The following is a 23,132-nucleotide window of genomic DNA, read 5'->3' as shown; positions in this document are numbered from 1 at the left end:
TTATTTATATATATATATTCAAACTCGAATTTGGGGCATAAGAGTTATTTAAGTGTCTTAATAATTTGCACATGAGCGCTTTCATTATTTTATACTTTAAGGCTTATTTATTTTTATTTTTATGTGTAAGCGTGTTTTGCTGACATGTATGTAAGTGCACCTATGCATATAGTGCCAATGGCGACAAGAAAGGGTGTTAGGTCCCCTGGATTTGGAATTATTAGACTTTGTTAGCTGCCATGTGGATGCTGAGAACTGAACCCAAGTCCTCTGCAAGAGCAGCCAGTGCTCTTAACCACTGAGCTGCCTCTCAAGCCCTGTTTTGTATTTAATGAGTATTAATTAAATATACACCATAAAACAATAGATATGGTTGTATTAATTTTATGTCTTATCAACTTGGAATTTTTTTCCTTCCAAATATTTTTTAGTTAATCTCTTCTGACTTCCTAATAGCACTTACCATAGCCAAAATAAGCTCAAATTTTTCATATTTAATTTTTACTTGCACATCAATTTTTCTTTGAGTAGGTATACACTGTCATTACCATGCTAAAAGTATGCACATGTGTCTCTATAATGATGCATATACTAATGTATATTATTGCATGATTATGTGTATAGATATTAATGGAAATGACTAATGTTGTTTATTTGGCATATTTTTAGCTGTTTATTATTTGCCTTTGTATGTATATGTACATTTCTATATGTAGAAATGGGTCATATGACCATTTGCTTTACCAGCACTTAGAATTCATATATGTTTTTGTGTGTATCTATGTGTCTGTGCGGTGCACTCAAAGTGGGACTAACTATATGATGCTTAGTTAATAAGCATTTAAAAGGATGATGGAGCTCAGAGTATCTCATTGGGGTGGAGTGTAGAGGACACATCACCAAATTTTCTTTTTTCAAAAAATTTTTTATGTATTTAATCTGATTTTATATGTATGAGTGTTTTGTCTGTGTGTATGTATGTATGTACATGCAACATGTGCATTCAATGATTGAAGAATCCAGAAGAAGACATTGGATCCCTTAGAACTGGACTTAAGGGTGGTTGTTAGCTGACCTGTGGGTGCTGGGAACCAAACCCAGGTCCTCTACAAGAGCAGCCAGTACCCTTAACCATTGAGACATCACTCTAGCCCCCAGACTTCTAAATTTTTTTATGGATGATGTGAACAGACCCCCTGAGGACTGGCTCCTGATGCCACTCTTGGGTGACTGTGGTCAGCTCTGACCTCCGTAACTTCTTTGTCCAATTCCTACGCTCACATTCCCAAGATCACACAGTGGAAAATCTCGTTCAGATGGCTATGGCTGCCTTGCCCTGATGGCTCTTGGGATTCTGTTGTTTGAGGCTTGGCACAGCCAGACAAGGACTCAAGGTGCAGCCAGGAAGTGAACAGGACAGAGAACCACAACTTTGGCTCATGAGTGGACTTCCTAGAGAGAAATTCAAGTACATGCATCAGGATGCAGTCGCAAGAATGCTAACAGGAATGTTGCACGTGTTCCCCAAAGCTATAAAAGTGTAAAGTATGAAAGCCCATCTAACCAAAATAACAAAGAAAATTTGGTCATACTGGAAATAGTACAGTGGAGTAATGGAAAAAATATTTCAATGGCTAGGCGTGGTGGTGCACACCTTTGATCCCAGCACTTGGGAGGCAGAGGCAGGCGGATCTCTGTGAATTCAAGGACAGCCTGGTCTACATAGCAAGTTCCAGGCCAGCTGGGGCTACAGGGAGACATTGCCTCAAAAAATTATTTTCAAAAAAAAATTCAAAATATCATTGTAAAGATAAAACCTGAGTGAATATAACAGAGAATTCTCAAAAGAAGAAATGAAAAAGCCCAATACATATCTAAAATTTTTCAACATCTTTTCACATCAGGGAAATGCAAATTAAAACTACTTTGATATTTCATCTGACCTCAGGAAGAATGACTGTCTTCAAAAAATGACAGCAATCACTAATGAAGGTGTTGTGACAAAGGAGCCCTCACAGTCTACTGGTGGGAATGTGATCTGCTGCAGTCACTGTGGGAATCAATATAGACACTCCTCAGAAAGTTAAAATTTAACTACTGTATGATCCAGCTGTACCAATCCTGGGTATGCACCTAAAGTAATCTAAGTCAGCAAGCCAGAGATGCCTGTGCATCTATATTCACGTCAGCCTTGTTCACAATAGTCAAGACATCCCATTACTCAACAGATGAATGGATGAAGAAAATTTGGTACATGCATACAGAAGACTTCTACCCAGCCGTAAGGAACAAAATTATGTCATTTGAAGAAAAATAGATGGAACCAGAGATCGCCATGTTACATGAAATAAGAAAAACCTAGGCAAATACCACATGCTGTCTCTCATATGCAGAAGCTAAATTTTCCATAGTTGAATATATACATTCAAAAGTGACTGTGGTAACACTTGGTGTGAGGACGTGTTTTGTGGTGGGATGAATGAGTGGCCCCCACAGGCTCCGAGTATATGGACATTTTGTCCTCAGTAGGTAGCACTCTGCGGGGAGGCTTTAGGAGGTGTGGAGGAAGGCTAGAGGAAGTAATCACTGGGGGCGGGCCTGGAGAGTTTATAGCCGCTCCATACCTCTAGTTCAGTCTCTCTGCTTCATGCTTGCTGTTCACAATGTGCCCTCTCACCTCCCTTCTCCAGACACCATGCCTGCCTGATTGGCATGCCACCCCTGCCATTATGGACTCTTTCTGGAATGATAAGCCAAAATAAGCTTTTCCTCCATAAGTTGCTTTTGGTCATGGTGTTTTATCACAGCAACAGAAAAGTGAAAATACAGAAGGTAAACAGGGGCAGATGTTAAAGGAGGCAGAGAGAACAACACAATAATAGTATATCCCTGTGCCCACTTTAGTCGTGACTACAATGTTAGATAGAAAATCAGTACAGAAACAGTGGACACCAGCAATGCTGAAGACCAAATGAACTTCACAGATGTGCAAGAACCTTCCACTCCACAGTGTACACAGAGCACATTCCAGGACAGGTCATGGGGGGTAAGGGGTCATGGAGCAGCAAGTTAGGAAGATTGAAATCACACCAAGCATGTGTTCAGGCCACAACAATGACCAGCCCAGCAAACTATCTCTACTGGTGCAGTAGTAGTACATTCATCCTCGGGGTAATCAACAGCTGTCCAATTGGATTTAAGGCCTGCTCAATAGAAGGGAACGCAGGCATGGTACTATAAACATAGTCAAGTACACATGGATGATGTCACAGACCCCAGAGAAAACCTATTTTTGTCACACCCCTAAACCAATGTAATTTCTTACTATATTTTAAATACATATCCTTATATTTACAGACAAGTGTACTTATCACGACTCATTAAAGAAGCTTCTTTTTGCAAAAGATGGAGGCTATCATGAGGTTTCACAACTCGTCAAACACAGAGAATAAGTGTCTGTGGGGTGTCCATCCCTAAGTGACACATCCACAATACAACCTCTACACCTAAGGTTCAGAAAACATTGCAGAAGAGGGGGTGGAAAGAATGTAAGAGCCAGGGGGAAAAGAAATCAATCTGCTGCTGGTTAATACAGTCTAGATATGATATGGAAGTTACACCCAAGAAATAGCCACAGTATGGTAGTCTAAGGAGATCTGCATAATGACAAAACCAGTTGACAACCAGTTGACACGCCTAGTTAATGGAGGAAATGTCACAGAGTCCCACCTCAAGATGAAGAGCATCAGGCGCTCAAAGGATGCTGAGGGAAAGAGAATCAGTTTTCTCCAGGGACTAGCTCCCTGAGAAGTTATCTAACCACCCTAAACAGAGGTGCAAAGGAACACCACTAAATGGACTCACTGCATTTTTATATATACAATATATCTGTGTGTATTTATACTTATAAATATATGCATATGTAACAATAATCAAAGAAGAGGAAAAAATTGAGAGAAATTGGGGGCACATGGGAGAAGTTGGGGGACTTGGAGGGATGGAGATAATGCAAAGTCAGTACTTATGCATGAAACTCTCAAAAATAAGAAAATAAAAAATTAAAAATGTATGCGTGCAGACAACTGAATAAAATTAGAAATCAGTATCAAAAGGAAACAGGAACACCTCGCAAGTACACAGGAACTGAATAGCACATTTTCAGCAATCAGTGGGTGAAAGGAAATCAGGTCAAAGTATGAAGAGGCCCAGCCAAGACATGGGAGAAACCAGTGGGGAAGTTGGGGAGTGATGAAGAGCAAAGCTTGATACATATATGAAAATGTCACAATGCGACCCATACATGTAAAAAAAAAAGAAAACAAAAAAGAATATAAAACAAACAAATTATCTCAGGACAGATTAAAACTTGTAAAATAAAGCTGGGGTGTTTCTCAGGGGTGCAGCACATGTTTAGAATGCTAAAGGCCTTGTGTTCGATCCCTAACACAAAAGTAAAGTCAAGTAAAATATTTTTAAAAAAGGGAAAAGAAGTACTGAAGAAAGTTTATAATGGTAAATGCCAATATTAAAGAAGAATTATTGGTGAGAAATACTTGCAATCCCAGCAAGGATTGGGGGTGGGGTACCCGGGAGGAATATAAATTTGAGGTCCTGATATGCATAGCAAGATGCTGTCACAAAACCCCCACAAAAATTAAAATGGAAAATAATCACAAGTAAAAAGCTTAAAGGCTGGCAAGATGGTGTGTAGGTAACGATGCTTGCAACAAGCCTGATAACCAAAGTCCAATCCTGGGACCCACACAGATACATACACACACACACACACACACACACACACACACATGCGTGTGCAAAATGATAAAATACAAAAACGCCTTAAATGTTTAACCCTAGCAGATTCAACTAGTGCTCAGCCATAAACAAGACATTTATACCTCCCCCTCTAAGGATCAAGGAATGTGTCAGAGAAGGAATCAGAAAGAGTGGAAAAGCCAGAAAAGGGGGAGAAGGTCTGTGGAATACCATCTTCTCACCTTGGTGTGTTGCTATGTTCAACTACAACAGCCACTGTTACCTTGGTAACCCCACAAGACCTGGCCCTGTCAAGAGAAATAGAGGCAGGAGGGTCTCATGTGCCGCTATCCCTTCCTGCAGAACCATTGGCCACTGGTGGATTCGGGGAACCTGGGAGCCATTGTCTTCAGTTGAGTACTAACCGGTGAGCCCACCAGGCTCCAACAGAGAGTTCCAAATCCATGCTGGCACAGATAGTCCTGGTTACACTCAGCAGGTCCCAAAACAAAACAAAAAGACATGAATGTGAGAAAGACCTGGAAAGGGGGTTAAAAGGGATGGGAGGGGGTAAAGAGAGGTGTGTGAATAATCAGAAATCAGAATGCATTATATGCATATAATATCAATTTATTTAATAAAAACACTCAAGGAATTAGAAAAAGAACACAAATCCCCACTTAATAGAATTACTTTTTATGGAACAAATTCAACTGACTAGTTCTCACTACAATAACACTTGCTTACATAATTCCTAACTTCTCATTTTTCTCCGACATACTGTGAGCTGCCCATTCCTGTAGGGTGTCTCTCCTCCCCTGACCCTGATCGTCCTCAGATGGCTCTTTCCAAAGTTGACCTAGAAATCACACTTGGCTGAGGAGATTGTTTAGCAGCCTCTGCCCTGTGGTGTCCACTCTTTCATATTTACTGTCTACTCAGGGATGTGCCATGAAGGGGTGGGTCCAGCTGGACACTGCCTTTTCCAGGATCCCAGACGCTACTTCTACCACATGGAGAACAGCCTCCACTTACTGACCCCTAAAGGCCCGAGATCAACTGGCCCCTCAGCATTGGCTTGTGTTCTGTGAAATGGTCATTCTCCATCCAGGGATCCTTTGTTTCTCTTTTTCTGTTCATGGTCATGACCTGCAGACTTCACACATATTATAGTGGACCATTTTTTAATGCTACAAACAGATAAGGACTATTTAATGGGAACCCACATTGTTCAACGTCATGAAACTTTAATGTCCCCAACCTATGTTGTACACTGGTCTAAAGTCAGTATTGGCTGAACCTCTCCATGTCCCAGACAGCAGGGCACTATGACCAATCTGAGGAGTTGAGATGCTCACAACAGGCTCCACATGAGAACCCTCAGATGAGATGCCAGTGTCCAAGAGACAAACAGACATGAAATAGAAACAGGCCCTGGCTGTAGCAAGGGGATTCTTCCCCTAGAAACAGGAACATTGAGGAGGCAAGAACAGCCCAGAGGTTTGTTCAGAAAGATCGAGGTGGGCGCTGTTGTTAAGAAAAGAATGGAATTCTTTTCATGTAGGGGACTCTGCTCAGCAGAGGAAACCCACAGCCAGAGCCAGGAGAACCACTGTTTCTTTCCTTCCTTCTCTCCCTCATCCCTCTTCTGTGCTCACTCCCAGGGTGATGCTCCAGATTAGTGGCACAGTCAGGCACTTAATGCATCTCTGCTGCTCTGTGTCCTCCTTGCAGCATCAACCTGCATCTTCTCTGAAGCATCTTCAGGGCTGAGAGACAAGTGGCCATGGTAAGGTTCCCACAGGGCTGTGCAGATAGTTGGGCTGAAAGAATGAGAGAGATCCTGCAGGGAGTCCCTAAGAGGGAAGGACCAGCCACCCTCAACTGGAAGGGGCCAGCTAAGGAAGTCACCAGTTACCAAGTGTATTAGCTGCTGCCCCCTGGCTCTCAGTGAGGTGAGGATGGATCAGGCAGATTTGGGTGGGATTGAGGGAGCTGCTATTTCTGTAAGACATGATGACAGAGTCTGGAGCAGCCACAGCCCTGGGGAAATGGGAGGCAGTCATCTAGGGAGGGCAGTTTCCCTTCCTATGGGTATTCTGAAGAAATAACCGCGTGATAACAAACAACCAGTCTCTGAAGGTCACACACTCTGCTATCTGTCCATCCCGTCGGACACCGTGGACTCTTCCATGAGCACAGTTGCATCCAATGGGAGAAGGTGTCATGGCCTTCATCTTCACTGTCCTCTGTCTGGGTGAGATTTAAATATGGGAAGAGGACATTATGGTCTTGGAGGGACCCTTCTGCACACCTGGGCTCTATCCCATCAGGAAACCCCAGGAGGCTTAAGAGATTTCAGGGAGAAAAAGCACTGCTTGGGTATTGAGGGCTAAGGTCTCACAGGGAACTCTCTTCCAGGGCTGAGTCTCAGCCAAGAAACCCCAGTGCTGCCGGGTGAGTGTGTCCCCATCTGTCTCAGATCACTCTTCCCTGGGGACCAGGAGCCACCTTTGTATAGTAAGGAGGGAGGACAGTGGGCAGAACTTGGTGACACCTGGGGGATCCTGGAGCTGAGGATTGGGGATATGAGTGTGCTGTGTTGAGATCCAACTACTTAATTCCTTGCAGAGAACTCCAAGCCAACTCTCAGGCTCATCCAAGCTGTGTGGTCATCATGAGAATGCAGGTAACTATCTCATGTGAGGCAACCATAAGGACCCAGGTGTACCACCTCTATAAAGAGGGAAGCCTCCATCCCTGGCTCACATGGTACGCACCAGAGCCTCACAACAGGGCTGAGTTCATCATCTCACCCATTAAACAGAACCATGCAGGGAAATACCGCTGTTATCATCAGACCCCTGCTGGCTGGTCAGAGAAGAGTGACCCCCTGGAGCTGGTGGTGGCAGGTGAGAGGACACTCAAGGGTCTCAGCCCTGGTCTTTGCCCACAAGAAAGGAGTCTGCTTTCAGGAGTATTGCCGCTCCAGCCAAGTCCTGGGGGACAACGTAGGCTGTGGATCGAAGTTAACATGCTGCTTCCTCTTCTCCTAGGAGTCTAGCACAGCAATATCAGCCTGTCAGCCCTGCCCAGCCCTGTGGTGACCTCAGGAAAGAATCTGATCCTCCAGTGTGTCTCACAGCTGCGATTTGATAGATTTGTTCTGACTAAGGATTGAGCACAGAAGCCCCCCTTGATCCTAGATTCACAATCTATAAACTCTACCGGGCAGTTCCAGGCCCGGTTCCCTGTGGTCCCTGTGGACCCTGTAGGCCCTGTGACCCTCAGCCAGAGATGGACGTTCAGATGCTACGGCTATCCTGTCACCAGCCCTCAGGTGTGGTCAGAACCCAGTGAACCCTTGGAAGTACTTGTTTCCGGTAAGGAAGCGCTATCATGGGCTCAATCATTTTTCAAACTTCTAAGCTCTTCACCATTGGACTTTGCTTTTCCCCAGGGAAGTTTGGGGGAGTCGGTGGATGAGGACAGCCTCTAAAGGGGAGGCTCTTTAGGGGAGCTCCTAAACCAGGATCCTAGAGGAGGAGACGTAGTGACACCTGCAGGACAGGATGGGGGGAGGCAGATGTTGATAAGAACCAACTCTTCAACCTCCAGCCCATCTTTCCTACTAAGTCGTCCAGAAAGCCCTCAAAAAGTCTTGCTGACCCAGAAAGGCACTATTCTGGCCCCTAGAGAGAACCTGACACACCAGTGTTACTCTGACACATGCTGCCTTATAAGGCTGGGCTTTCAAGGCCAGCATCCCACCAAGCCCACTGAGTAGCTCCCACAGGGGTTGGTATAGATTCTGTAAAACATAAAACCTCTCCTCCAAGGGGTCAGCACCTCATAAGGAGCCCAATAGGCCCGCCCAGAGACTCAGACTCGGCATAGGCTCTGTTGAAGGAGCCAACGAAGTGATGGCTGAGCAGGGATCACAGTGTCGGGGAGAACTTTTACAGAGAGATAGGGGATGGAGGAGGGGCACAGCAAGGGGAAAAAACAGAGATCCAAGTCCTCAGGGACAAGAGCAGAACAAGGTGGAGCACCCTTCACCCATCCTTCCCTCTAGGACTGCTCTCTGTCACGCCCTCCCTCTCAGTGCAGCCAGGTCCCAAGTGTCCTCTGGAGAGAAGGTAACCTTGCTGTGTCAGTCGTGAAGCCAGATGGACACTTTCCTTCTAAGCTTAATGTCCCAAGCTCAGCAGTACCAGGTAGAATTCTCCATGGGCAATGACCTTTGCCCTCTAGGGCACTTACAGGAGCTCTAGTTCTTGAAGCTCATCATCCTACCTATCATTAAACCCTGGTGCCCCTGTGGAGCTCAAGTCTGAGAGGACCCTTACCTGTACCTTCTGTGCTCAAAGGCTCACCCTGCCCCCAGAAGAACTCTTGGCTTACTAATTCTAAATTCTTATGAGTCAGGTAAACTTTGTTCTAAAGTGACTCAAATGCAAATTTAAAAAATATTTTATTTATATTTTTATTTTATTTTATGTGTTTCCTGCACGTACATATGTGCACCAGTGTCGTATAATGCCCATGGAGGTCAGAACAGGACATCAAATCCCCTGGAACTGGAGTTACAGACAGTTGTTAGCCACCATGGGGTGCTAGGAATCGAACCCAGGTCCTCTGCGATCGCACCCAGTGCTCTTAACTGTTGAGCCATCTCTCCAGCACCTCAGATGCAAATTTTGAAAACATAAAATACAGTGGGGCTGAAGACTCCAGTAGGAAGACCAGTAGGACCCTGCGGTGTCAGGGAAAGGGCTCAGCTGGGATCCGCATGAAGAAGTTATGTGATAAGAGCAATACACATTTCTAGGACATAACAAATACTGGAAATGGGGCTGGGGGTGCAGCTCGGTTGCCTAGCGTGTAGGAGGCCCAACATTGACTCCGAGCACTATAACAGAACTGTAAGTGCATGTTACAGTGTGGCCTGCATCAGCAGCAGTCAGGGAGTAGAGGCATAAGGATCACAAGTTTAACATCATCCTGGGCTATATAGTGAGTTGAAGTCCAGCCTGGGTGCCACGAGATCCTCTCCCAAAGGAAAGAAGAAGGGAAGGAAGGATGGAAGGAAGGAAGAGAAGGATGGAGGGAAGGAGTAATAAATTAAGAAATTTGGACTCAGCCGGGCATGGTGGCTCACACCTTTAATCCCAGCACTTGGGAGGCAGAGGCAGGTGGAGCTCTGTGAGTTCAAGGCCAGCCTGGTCTACATAGTGAGTTCTGGGCCAGCTGGGGTTGCAGGGAGTCCCTGTCTCAAAAAGACCAATAAACAAAAAAAAAAGAAAAGAAAGAAAGAAAGAAAAGAAATTTGGACTCATAAAATTATTTTATAAAAAAGTTAAAATAAACGCCATGTGTGGTGGCACATGCCTTTAATCCCAGCCCTCAGGAGGCAGAGATGTGAGATGGAGGCCACCCTGGTTCACATCATAACCTCTAGGCGTGCTGTGACTAGGAAAATCCTGTCATAAAACAAAACCACCGACAAAAAGACAGTAAAAGGTTGTAATAAAATAGACCTAGATAAAAATTTCACGCCATTTTTTTCTTTTCTTTTTCCCCTCCTTTATTTTATTTTATTTTTATTTTTTGATCTTTTTGAGACAGGGTCTCCCTGTAGCCCCAGCTGTCCTGGAACTCACTATGGAGACCAGGCTGACCTTGAACTCACAGAGCTCCACCTGCCTGCCTCCTGAGTGCTGGGATTAAAGGCGTGTGCCACCATGCCCGGCCCTTTATTTTTTAGATAAGTTCTTCCTATGTATTCCTGGCTGGCCTGGACCTCACTGGCTATGGAGATCAGCCTGGCCTTGAACTCATAGAGGTCTGCCTGCCTTTGCCTCATGAATGCTGGGACTAAATGTGCACAGCTTCTAAAAAATAAATATCCCTTTTCTTAAATTGACAAAAATTACTGAGAGATTAGAGAAATGACTCAGTGGTGAAGAGCGCTAGCTGCTGGTGCAGAGGACCTGGGTTTGGTTCCCAGTACCCACATGGCAGCTAACAACCATCCATAACTCCACTTCCAGGGGATCTGATGCCCTCTTCTGACCTCTGTGGCTATTGCATGGCATGGATACACTTGCATACATGCAGGCAATACACTCATACACATAAAATAAGAATATATAATAAATAAAATACTTTTGAAAAATAAAAATAAATGAGAGGGGTAGGAGGTAGGAAAGAGGGAAGGAAGGAGAAAGGAAGAAATGAACTAAAGATGTGGAACCCACAGGAAGCACTTGGGTCTCAAATATTTCTCAATCCTACTTACTTTCTTTGAGTCTCAGGAACAGCTCAGCCCATCAGCTCACCACCAAACATGTCAGACCCCAAGACAGGTGAGTAAGGAGATCTCCCAACTACAGGACTGGACACAGAGAATCAAGTCTTGTCCAGAGAAGGCAGGTGACCTTGCTGGACATCCGGTTTCCTGTGGTGATTTTGATCTGTCCTGATCTCTGTGACCTCTTTTTCCACAACCTCCAGCCTCACAGCTCCAGGATCACAGAGTGGAGAATCTCATCAGGATAGCTGTGGCTGGCTTGGTCCTCCTGGTCCTTGGGATTCTGCTGTTGGAAGCTCAGCACCGTCAGAGAAGGACCCATCCTGCAGTCAGGAGGTGAACAGGAGAGAGAACAGCGTATCTTGGAAAAAAGCTGAGAATCTTGAGTGGTTCTGTAAGACACGCTGAGACTTCCAGAGGGGAACTGTTGTCAGAGGCTGTCCAGGAGCAACTGTGATTTGGGTGCATGGAAACATCTGGCATCGTGGTGGAGACCTCTTCTCTGCTGGACCGTGATGCCCTCCTACCACCTAGTGTGCACTTCGGCTGACTGTCTCCCCTCTTCTCACCTCCATGATGGGGGAGGGTGATCCTGTCCTGTTCTCATTTGGGTCTTCACCTCTGCACATCTTCTTTCCCTCACCCTCATGTAACATTTTCCTTTACTATAAATTAACATATTCCCCATTTGCCTTATGAGTCTTCACCTTTTCTGCTGAGAACAAAAAACTTGGCTGAAATAACAAAAATAATGAGTAAAAAATAAGATTCCAAAGTGAAAAAAAATCTGAAGGCAAATGATGACCCTACGCTGTCTTTGGAACCCTCAAACACATCAGTCTTCAACACTTGTTCTTTGAAATATAGACTTGCCATCAGCCGGATGTGGTGGTGCATGCCTTTAATCCCAGCAACTCAGGAGGCAGAGACAGAGGTAGGTAGATCTCTGTGAGATCAAAGCCAGCCTGGTCTACATAGTGAGTTCCAGGCCAGTTGGGGCTGCAGGGAGACCCCATCTCAAAACGAAAAAGACTTACATCAACACACTTGTGTTTGAGGAAACTGGTGACACAGTTGAAATGATTTTTATATTTTTTTAAAAACCAACTCCTGGTGTGTGTGATCGTTCCTGATTACTGTATATAATTACTCCAAGGCAAACTTCATGACACCAGTGTGATGCCGTTTTTGTGGAGTTTAGAATTGATGTATGGAACCGATGTTGTATTTTGAATTTCAAATTCTGCTGTTCCTTGCTGGTTTTTATAAAATCAATTAAAATGTAAATTAATCAGTCTTCGATCATCCTGCTGATTATCAACTAGTTCGGTGAATTTGATTTTGAAAAATAATTCAGAATTTCTACATAGACAGCCACATTACCTATAATGACAATTATAATTCTTACTATGTGAATCATTTATTTGACTGGTCTTACTGCATTAGTTAGGTCCCCTCTTGTGAGCTGGAACTGTGGTCCCCTCCCGTGAGACAGGTTTGTGTTCCCATTGCATGAACCTAGAGCTATAGGCCCCTCCTGTGAGCTGGAGCTATGGTCCCTGCCTGTGATCTAGAGCTGTGATCCCCTCCTGTGAACCTGGAGCCTTGGTCCAGGGAACTGGCACAGTGGCCCACTCTCATGAGCCAGGGTTTGGGTCCTCTCCCATTAACTACAGCTGTGGTCCCCTCCTGTGACCTGGAGCTGTGACCCGCTCCTGTGAGCCAGAGCCATGGTCTCCTCCTGTGACCTAGACTTGTGGTCCCCTCCTATGGACCAGAGCTGTGATCCCCTCATGTGAGCTGGAGCCGTGGTTTCCTCATGTGAACCTGGAACTTTGGTCCCCTGCTGTGAGCCATGGTTCCACACTCCTCTAGTGATTGGCCGACAGTGGAGCAGAGGATGGAGGCTTCCCGATGTTGGAGAGCAGTTTCAGCTCTCTCTGAGTGACCGCTTGTCCCGCAGCCCCCTCCCTGAGGGCTCAGGTTGTGCATGACAGTGGCTTTGCCTCTGTGTTTGGAGTGTGCTGGAGACAGAGGAGGTCTCTGACATGTACAGATTCTGATCTTGGGAGGACTTATCTGTAGAGTGGACTTCCCACGCCCCCCTAAGGTCCAGCTGTGATCATCACTCCACACAGGGTCCTGGGCATCCAGGCCTTGATGTTAGGCAGACCTCTCCCAGTCCCAGAGACACCAAGAGATTTTCCATTATTTTTCTATTCCTCTTCTACAGCCCCAGTGTGCCTTCACCTATGCCCTAATTTAACTTTGGAGATTAAAAAAAAAAAAAACAGTTTGGGTTGTTATAAAAAAGAAATAAAAAGAAGCATAATTCTCAAACTAAAAATATGTGCTTATATCTTAGAATATAAATTAGTAGTTCTACATGCCTACTCCAATTTTTGATTATAACTAATGACAAAACTGTATTACCAAACTTCAATAATATGAAATTCGTCATGGTTTCTATGAGTTTGTTATTAACTCCCTTTCCAAATTCTAACTTATACTTAAACAAGTTTTTTAGTGCACTCATGTTACTTCTTAAAGAAAGCAATGATAATAAAATATTTTTAAATTTTAAAAAGTTAAGCATATCAGGGCTGAAAAGGTTTAAATGGGGTGGGGGTGAAAGGACAGAGGATGGTCAAGCAAACTTAGGATACTGGAAAGCTATAAACAAACCTATTAATATAGGGAGTAACTAAAAGAGCTAATTAATTTAAAAAGAAAAATTTAAAGGGAGGCACCCTGCATAAATGGATAATGTTGCTCCCAGAAGTCTTTAACCAAAATTCCAGGTTCTAGGTGTGGGAAATCTCTTTTTGAGTTGTTGGCCAGGGAGTCTCTAGAGACTCCAAAACAATGGAGGGTATTGCCATGGCTCTTGAACACCCAGCAGAACTTGATAGTAAGACTCTCTTACTGATGACCGCACATGTTGGGATGAAGAACAAGATAAATCAAGCTGGAACTGAGCGGGAAGTCTATACCCCACTGGATAGTGTTCATAGTGCCAGAAGGTGTTATGTAGACTGCTGGAGGAGAGAACGCATCAACAGTCCTATCCAGATGTGAGGCTCTGTGTACTACAGTACCAACCTGCCAGGCAGGAAGTTCCCACTGGTGCAATAGGGGCATGAATATTTTGGAGTTACCCAACCACTTTCTGATTGGACTTGAGGCCAGTTCACAGGAAGAAGTGCATACATACCTGGTACTGTAAACCTGGGGGAAAAAAACCAATGGACAGGTATGTGATAGGCCCTAGGAAGAAAATTATTTCTGAAATTAAATTAAATGAATACATATAATCGAATTACCTTCTTTTTAAATTTAAGTAGTATTTTACTGATTCTTCAAGAATTTCACACAATACATTTTTTTAGTTTTTTTTTTTTTTTTAGTTTTAAGGTGTTTAACTGATACAGTAATTGTTCACATTTCTGAGGTGCAGTGTCATTTCAACACATGCCTAGAATGTATTGGGGCAATTAACACACCTGTCATCTCAATGGCTACCAGTTACTGTGCTGGGTGTGGTCAAATCCTCTTTGCTAGTAGAAATGGTTGAAGACCTAAGGATCATGTTTTTTTTTATCTTTTTGAGACAGGGTTTCCCTGTACCCACAGCTGTCTAGAACTCACTATGCAGACTAGGTTGGTCTTGATCTCACAGAGATTTTACGTGCCTCTACCTCCCAAGTGGGATTAAAGGTATGTGTCACCACACCTAGCCTAAGGACCAAATATGCAAATTTAATGAAAAGTTCTAGCCTATATGGGCCTTGGCCTGTTGTTTAAGAATTGGGTTCTGATCCCGGAAGATGGAGTAGAAAGAATGTAAGAGCCAGAGGGACAGGACACCTGCTGCTAGTTAGTGCGTTCTGGGCATGGTAGGGAAGCTGCACCAACAAAATCTCCACTGTATGGTAGTCTAACAAACCCTGCATAATAGCAAAACCAGTTGACTATCCAAGGTGGATAGATGCAGGAATGTCACAGGGTCCCACCTCAGGATGAAGAGCTACAGGCAATCAATGGCCGCTGAGGTAGAGCAATCAGTTTTCTTGGAGGCTATCTCATCTCAAGTGGGCAGCCCTAAACACAGGTGCACACGCACAGCACTGAATGGACTCAATGCACTATATATATACACATTATATATAAATGTAGGCATACTTATGTAATAATAATCAAAGAAGAGGATAAGAAATTGGAGTTGAGGAGCAAGGTGGGGGTCTAGGTGTGATTGAAACAATTCAAAGACAATACTCATTTATGAAATTCTCAAGGAATAAAAAAAGAAGCTCATTTATATATATATTTGCATTGTCACATGTAAAATACAAATAAAGTCAATATAACATCTTGGTATAACTGTAATAAATGTCAAATAAAAAGCTATGAACTTTTAGCTATGTAGATTTTGGATATATTATTTATATATAATATCTGTATATATGATTTGTATTTATTGAAATATTTTCATCCTGAAACTGAACATATTGATGTTTTGTGAATTGTAAACAGACAAAGGCCAATTGCTTGTCAATCACTGCTGGATGAGGAAGAGTTGATTTTTAAGGGAGTGATGCTAGATAGGCTGAACAGACTCTAGTAGATGAACTCATTTGGTGACACAAACTTGACTTGGTAGGCCTTAACATATATGACAGAATGCATGAAATCCAGTGGGCGGGCCATGGAGGAGGAGCAGATGGGGTAAGGGTAAATATGATTAATATGTATTGTAAGAAATTCACAAAAATGATATAATAAATATACATTAGAAATAAAACAATTTCATATAAAAAATAATTGGATTCTGGGTTTCAGAAATAATTATTGAGATGAAAGATTGTGATTTTTCTGAATGAAATTGTGATGCATCCTACAGTGCAGAAATGATATAATAAATATACATTAGAAATAAAACAATTTCATATAAAAAAAATTGGATTCTGGGTTTCAGAAATAATTATTGAGATGAAAGATTTTTCTGAATGAAATTGTGATGCATCCTACAGTGCAAATGAACTTAGGAACTGCTCAGTGAGTGACCAGTTGTCATATACTGTGCAACTCCAACCATAAGACACATGCAGAAGACACAAATCCTCAGATGCAGAAAGCGGGAGCCGAGTGGGTGGGGGCAGTGACTGCTTGGATGGCATTAGGTTCTCTTAAGGTGGTAATATCTAGAAGCTGCATACAAGTGACAGCCATTTAAAAGGAGAATTTGCATCATTAACATATGTACCTCAACACGATGGTTCATTTTTATGTTGTGTGACTATTACATAATTAAGGAAAATGAAAAAGGACATGAAGGCAGTTAATTTCCTTATACCCTGAGTAGGAATACCATGTCTCTGTGTGTTTTTAGAGCTACTTCTTACACTGTATCAGAGAAGTACTGAGTCCACAGCACTCAGCTGTTACCGCCATGATGAACTCTCCACCTTGAGATTTAACAGACAATTTATCCAAGAATAGAAAGCAAGTGCTATCAGCATTGTTGAATCTTTAATCTTTGTGACCATCTGCCTCTCTTACCCAGGATGCAGTATTGCTTCCCATGTCCCTCTGCAGCTGAACAGCAGATCTGGAGCATCAGTAAGTTGCTCTACCCCATTGGTTTTGGATCCCTTTTCTTCTTATGAGGAATTGTAATGTCGACTTAAACTCTTCCATGTCACTGGGCTGGCTGATCCCCACACTAACCCTGAAACAAAGGACATCACCATCATTCCACCCTGAGGAAGGCAGGAGGGAGACAATTGTTCCCTTATCTTAAATGAAAACCTGTCAATTTCCTGCACTGAGTACTAGTCACTGTTGTCTAGCCTGGAGCACTGAGACAGAATCTACATGTTAGGAACTGTGGTCAGGAGCTGACGAAGGAAATATGATGACGAAGTTTAGACACAGATGGGGAAGGGGAGGAGCTTCTGAGGAAGCTCAGAAGAAGAAGGAAATTGTCAGCAGCTAAAATCCAAATCCAGGCCAGGAGGGAGGTACTCTTCCCTCAGCGAGTGCTCAGACCCCCTTATCCTGGGACACTCTGTCCTATAAGGGTCAACCCAAGCACAGAGCTGATCACTTCAGTGCTCCAGCTTTCTCTTCTTATTCTGACATCAACTACAAATGCTCCCGCCCTGAGTTTTTCCTTTTGCTGTCGCTTGGTCATCAGCATAACCCAGGCTCAGTGAAGACTCAAGACATCCTTTTGGAGCTAGTTGATAAGACCATATTGGGGAAGACACCCAGATGCATAGATCGCAAGAGATGGAGAAATTAAGCTAGAACTGAGCTGGAAGTTTCCTCCCTGCTGGCTGTCTTTTATGATGACAGAAGGCACTATGTTGGGGGAGAAAAGTCATCAGTGATCTTACACAGCTGTGTTCTCTATGAACCACAATACCAACCTGCCAAGTGTGATGTGACCACGGGTGCAATAGTGGCATGATGGCTATGCGGGTAACCAAATACTCTCTGATTGGATTTGAGGCCTGCTCCAGAAAAGGCAGCTCATGTTTGGCACCAATCAAAAGCCCATGGCTGAGGAGTTCTTATGCCCTAGAGGGAACTTACTGCTGCTGTTTAGCTACATTGATGTAGCTTCAAACTATCTTCTAAATGTCTACATTTATGCCCACAGACAAATACTGCTCTCAGCCTTCAGAGAAGCTACTCTTTGTAGTGATTGACAATGAATGCAGAGGATGAAGGGCCACTCAAAGTGCTGGGAATAAGTGATATTTGAGTAGTCTGCCCTAAAAAGGATGTTTATGCCACTCCCTCTAAGCCTCAGGGAACACTGGGGGAGATGGAGTAGACATAATGCAACAGCTGGGAGTTAGGGAGAAGGACTGAGAATTGCATCTTCTGGGCACAGCACAGTCGCTATAAACATGATCTCACAGCAGCTGTGACTGCACACAGTGTGCCTCCAGAAGACTGAGCCTGTCATTGGTGAATCATGGGAGGGCTCACAGGGGCCCTCCCCTCTGCTGCTGAACTGTTGGCTTCCAATGGCTTCTGGGGGAGAAGCAGTCATTGCCTTTAGTTGTGTACCCACTGGTGAGCTCACCAGATGCTAATGGATAATTCCAAGCCCGTGGTCATACAGATGGCCCTGGTTAAACTCAGTGTACCACCAAACAATACAAAAGGACATGAATATAGGAAGGAGACTTGTAGGGAAGTGGGGATGTTGACACGGAGACAAGCAAGGTGACAGTAATCATAATGCACTATGTCCATGTATGATATTGCTCAAGGACAAATTTAGTATGCTATATAAGAAGACACCCTGTTGACTTCATCATACCAGCCTCCTCCCATCCCACTCCAGGTCTCTGTCTCCCTCCAGCCCATTGCTCTTGCTCCAGAGTATCTTCTAACAACCTCTCTGGGGCTCAGTCTCCACCATGCTCGATCCTGCCACTGGGCTCCATCTTCCTGCAACATCATGCAGAGTTTCTCACACTCATGGTCAACCAAGCTGAATCCTCCCTCAACAGCTCAGCTCACCCCAAGGATACTCACAAGGCACCATCTGCTCCTGCCAGACACACACAGTTGTGCCTCTGTCAGTGGGCTTCCTGAGAAAATGGGAGACTAGAAAACGCCATTTTGGCCTCCTCACTGTGATAAGGACACAGAAGCCTTCCTGTCTTGACCCATTCAACTGCAAACACATTCATGAGCTAAAATGTTAGAAGCACAACCCAATACACATCATTTGAATTCAAATCACTACGGGATTTAAAAATAACGCAGTCATCAATTTATTCTGAGATCCATAAATGAACTTAAGTACATCCATGTTGGGGCATATCTTATTTATTTAGTGTATGAGTATTTTGCCTTCATGTGTGTAAGTGCACCAAATACATGCCCTCTTTGGGTTCCTGCAGGCACCAGGCATGCATGTGCTGCATATACATACATATAAGCAAAACATTGGTACACATAAAATCAAAATAAAGCAATCTTTCTTCTTTTTTCTTTTCTTTTTTTTTTTGAGACAGGCTCCCTCTGTATCCCCAGCTGGCCTGGAACTCACTATGTAGACCAAGCTGATCTCAGACTCATAGAGATCCACCTGCCTCTGCTTCCTGAGTACTGGGGCTAAATGTGGCTTCCACCATGCCTGGCTGAAAATAAATCAATCTTTTTTAAAAATTATTTTTATTTTATAGGTATGAGTGTTTTGCCTGCATGTATGTGAGTGCACCCATGTCGTGCAGTGCCCATGGGATCCAAAAGAGGGCGTTGGATCCCTTGAAACTGAGTTTATGGACAGTTGTTTGCAATCATGTGGGTGATGGGAATCAAACCCATGTCCTCTGCAAGAGCGGCCAGTGTTCTTAACCACTGAGCCATTGCTCCAGACACATAAATCAATCTTTTTAAAAAGGAATTTAGATGTACTTAAGTTCATTTGTTGCTTTATGTGTTCTTTGTTAAGTATGAATGTAGGTGAAATAAGTTTGACTGTATCATTTTATTCTTTCTAACTTTTGATTTCTTCACTTCAGAATGGTTTTCAATCTATCTCTTCTGATTTACTGACATGATGACAGCAACCAAAGAAAGAAGGAAAGTTTTCTTCTCAATTTCTTACTTACAAATTAATTATTTCTTGTTTCTAAATGTGTCCATATGGAGTCACGCATACATCTGCCATGGCAAACACACAAATGTCCATTTATTATGGCCATTATATATCTATATCTGAAAATGTATTCATAAAATTTTATTTTGTTTATTATTATTTATTTATTGTTTATTATTGTTTATCCTTATTCATAGATTTAATATTTTGAACCACGGAAATAGGGCATGGAGAGATGACTCATCAGTTAAGAGAGCTCGCTGCACAATCACAGGATCAGAGTCCATATCCAACACCTATGAAACAAGCTGGGCATCCAACAGCCTGCAACTCCAACTCTGAGGGCTCTAAGGCCATCTTCGGACACACACATACACACACACAAAAATAAAAACAATTTTAAAAAAATAAAATAAAATGTGGAAATAGTTTTTCCTAACCACTGACATCACTGTCGTTTAGAATTTGCATACCTCTGTGTGCTTGTGTATCTGTGTGTGCTGTGTTTCTATGTGAGACTTAGATAATGAGAAGTTAAAAGCTGCTTAGATGTGAGACTTCAAATCTTGGCCTAATTAAATACTGCACTGCCTACCTGCCGCCAAGAGAAACAAGCCCGCTGTTATTCTAAACCATTGCACTCTATTAATGAACTGTCTTCAAAGATGTGTATAGAATTGCCTGTGTACAGTAACCCTATAACTGCCCAAGCCACCACTGGACCAAATCAAGAGTATGTTCCTGCTCTGTGCCACCAGAGGACTCCCCTACATTTCTCTTCCAATGGACCTTGAAGTCTCACTCCCCCCAGTAACCAGCTGGGCTAATAGGATGCCCTCATTCCTAATCTATTCTTCAAGGTCTGGAATAAAAGGAGACCTCCCCCCAGCTCCCACCATGAATCTGAAACCACAAAGCAATTCTTGCTCTGAAAACAAGTCTGTCCAGGACCCACATAAACCCCAACCATAAAGTGGTTTCTGCTCTGCAAACAGGTTCTGTTCTACAAACAAGCCCTTCCAAGACCCTTATGAGGGTGGGGATCTGTGACTCTTTCAACTCCTGAACCTAACATTTTAACTCCTGAGAGAGCACTCAGTTTAAAACTCCTATTCCTAACAAAACGGGTGATTAAGTTGTAGACCTGGCTTCTGTGTGAAGAAGACTAGACAGCACAGACTCGCACCCCTTTTGATCCCGACACTCTGGGCACCTGAGGACTAGTCCCTCCCTCCTGTATCCTGCATTATCAGCTGGCGAATCAGTGGAAGCTCGTCTCCAGGGGAATGAGCTTACAGGGTCCTGCGTCTCACACTGAACAGGCGCCCAGGAGGATCTATCTCATTGGTTCTGAGCCATAGGAGTATTTTCACAGTCACCCTGACCACCTAGAGCTGAAGTAAACTATGTCTAAAGTGGCTCAATTGCATGTACTGAACTCACATAGCACAGTGGGGCTGAAGAATCCAATTCGAAGCCCAGAAGGAACCCTGAAACCTTGCAATGGCTCTTTGGGGCCAAGGACAGCTGGCGTCCCACACTGCAGCAATACTTGAAGACTCAGAGGCTTTACGTGCACTCGCTCACCCATGCCACTCTCCATCACCCTCTTGGGTATTGTTATGGCTTGAATATGAAATACTCCTGCACAGACTTATACATCTGAACACGCTGAACTGATTGGCACAGTGTCAAGTCTGAAAACATGTCCTCCAACCCAGAGTGTTCTCTCATATGGAGCAAAAAGCTCCATTAACGTGGTACAAACATCTCAGCCTCAGGTGCAAATGATGATCTGTAGTGGTTAGAAGAGTAGATTAAAATGTCAATATTCACCCAGGAGGGTTTCAGGAAATACTTATGGGCCCAGGATCCTACACAACTGTCATTAGATGTCTACAGCCTCAGGGGCTTCACAGGATCCTCAAATCACCATACAAGATCAGCAGCCTCAGGGAGCCCTCCTTCTTACACCAATACCATTTCTGATTGGCACTCGCTGAATGAGGAGCAGTAAATCCCTGCTCAAATCATTTGAAGATACAAGATTCAGTGTGGCTGACAGGGGAAGAAGCCCACAAACACTAAGAAATCTCCACACTCAAGACCCAATCACACAGAGCCTGCACAAGACTGAAGCAGGATGAGGATAGAGAAACCTGTTTCCCATTATGAGCCTGTCACTGGATACCAACAGGAGCATTCCTCAGCACTGATGGACCTGCAGGAGGATAGGACTAACGAAGCAGAAATTCCCGGTGAGCTGTTTTGTCCACAGAGACAAGTTTTTACTGTTTGTGGTTGAACATCTGGCATATCAGCATCAGAGAGGGCTGATGCGATGACATTTGCTGAGACCACAATTCATGAGTCAAGTTCATCACACGGAGCTCACTCCACCAGGAGGTGACAGCACCCCTTCCTCCTCAGACTGATGCCTGTGAGGAGGATGGATGTGACTGAGCTCACAGCACTGGGTGCAAGGCTGATTAGTTTACAGCAAATATCCCAGTTGAGGATGTAGCTGGGTGACAGAGCACCTGATCACCATACATGGAGCCCTGAGTTCAATCCTCAGCACCACAAACAGACAAAGGAAATACGACACCAATTATTCTTAAGCCAGGGAAACCAGCTACCTGCAAGAGCCTGGTACTGTCTGTGTCATACTGGGGAGTGCTGGTTATAGGGATATGTATATCGAAGGCATGGGAGGGTGATCCTGCTGGGCCTGATAGACTATAGAGATGCTTCCTTTAAAATGGATGTAGGGGCTGGAGAGATGGCTCAGCGGGTAAGAACACTGACTGTTCTTGCAGAAGACCTGAGTTCATATCCCAGCACCCACATGGCAGCTAACAACTGTCTGTAACTCCAGTTCCAGGGGATCTGACAGGCTCTTCTGTTCTTCATGGGCATTGCACAACACCGGTGCACCTACTTACATGCAGGCATAACACTCATACACATTAAATAAAAATAATAAATAAAATATTAAAATAAAATGGATGTTTGGGATAAACTGTACAGTGTGCAAGTTCTTTTCTGCTGTAAGAGCCAAGGCTGGTTCACGAACATAGGGTGGTGGAGGCTTCCAGGCCACTGGAAGCTTAGTTGTGTGCACCGGCGAGAACATTGGCATCGAACTTGGGACCCATGTCAGCTCAATTAAACAAGGGCCCAAAGGGGAGGTGAGAAATAGTCAGTGGGCCAGCACTAGATTGAGAACTATTTGAGACTTATTGCTGCTGAGGGAGTGAAGGAGAGTATGACTTACATTTGACCAGTGAATAGGCTGACTGAACTCCAGTGGATGCATTTACACTGAAGGGCACTTGGGTATAAACACCTGAATGAATAGGACTCAGCATGTATGGCAGAGTACATAGGGTTCAGTGGGGGGATGGAAGAGGCATGGATGGGGGAGGGGGTCTGGAT

General features: G+C 43.8%; 1 protein-coding gene across 1 annotated transcript in view; it reads left to right on the top strand.

Moving 5' to 3' along the window:
• The first annotated feature begins 7,432 nt into the window (after positions 1-7,432).
• Positions 7,433-23,132, top strand: part of LOC108490562 (leukocyte immunoglobulin-like receptor subfamily A member 5) — a 34,511-nt gene continuing 18,811 nt past the window's right edge. The window contains 3 exon segments of the mRNA XM_017796790.2: positions 7,433-7,667; positions 7,812-8,138; positions 11,272-11,404. Coding sequence (XP_017652279.2) covers positions 7,433-7,667; positions 7,812-8,138; positions 11,272-11,404 — 695 coding nt within the window.

This window comes from Nannospalax galili, unplaced genomic scaffold (genome assembly GCF_000622305.1).
Source record: "Nannospalax galili isolate Female #2095 unplaced genomic scaffold, S.galili_v1.0 scaffold632, whole genome shotgun sequence".
NCBI classification, from domain to species: Eukaryota; Metazoa; Chordata; class Mammalia; order Rodentia; family Spalacidae; genus Nannospalax; species Nannospalax galili.
Note: the sequence above shows the minus strand (reverse complement) of the source record. Positions and strands in the feature narration are given on the sequence as shown.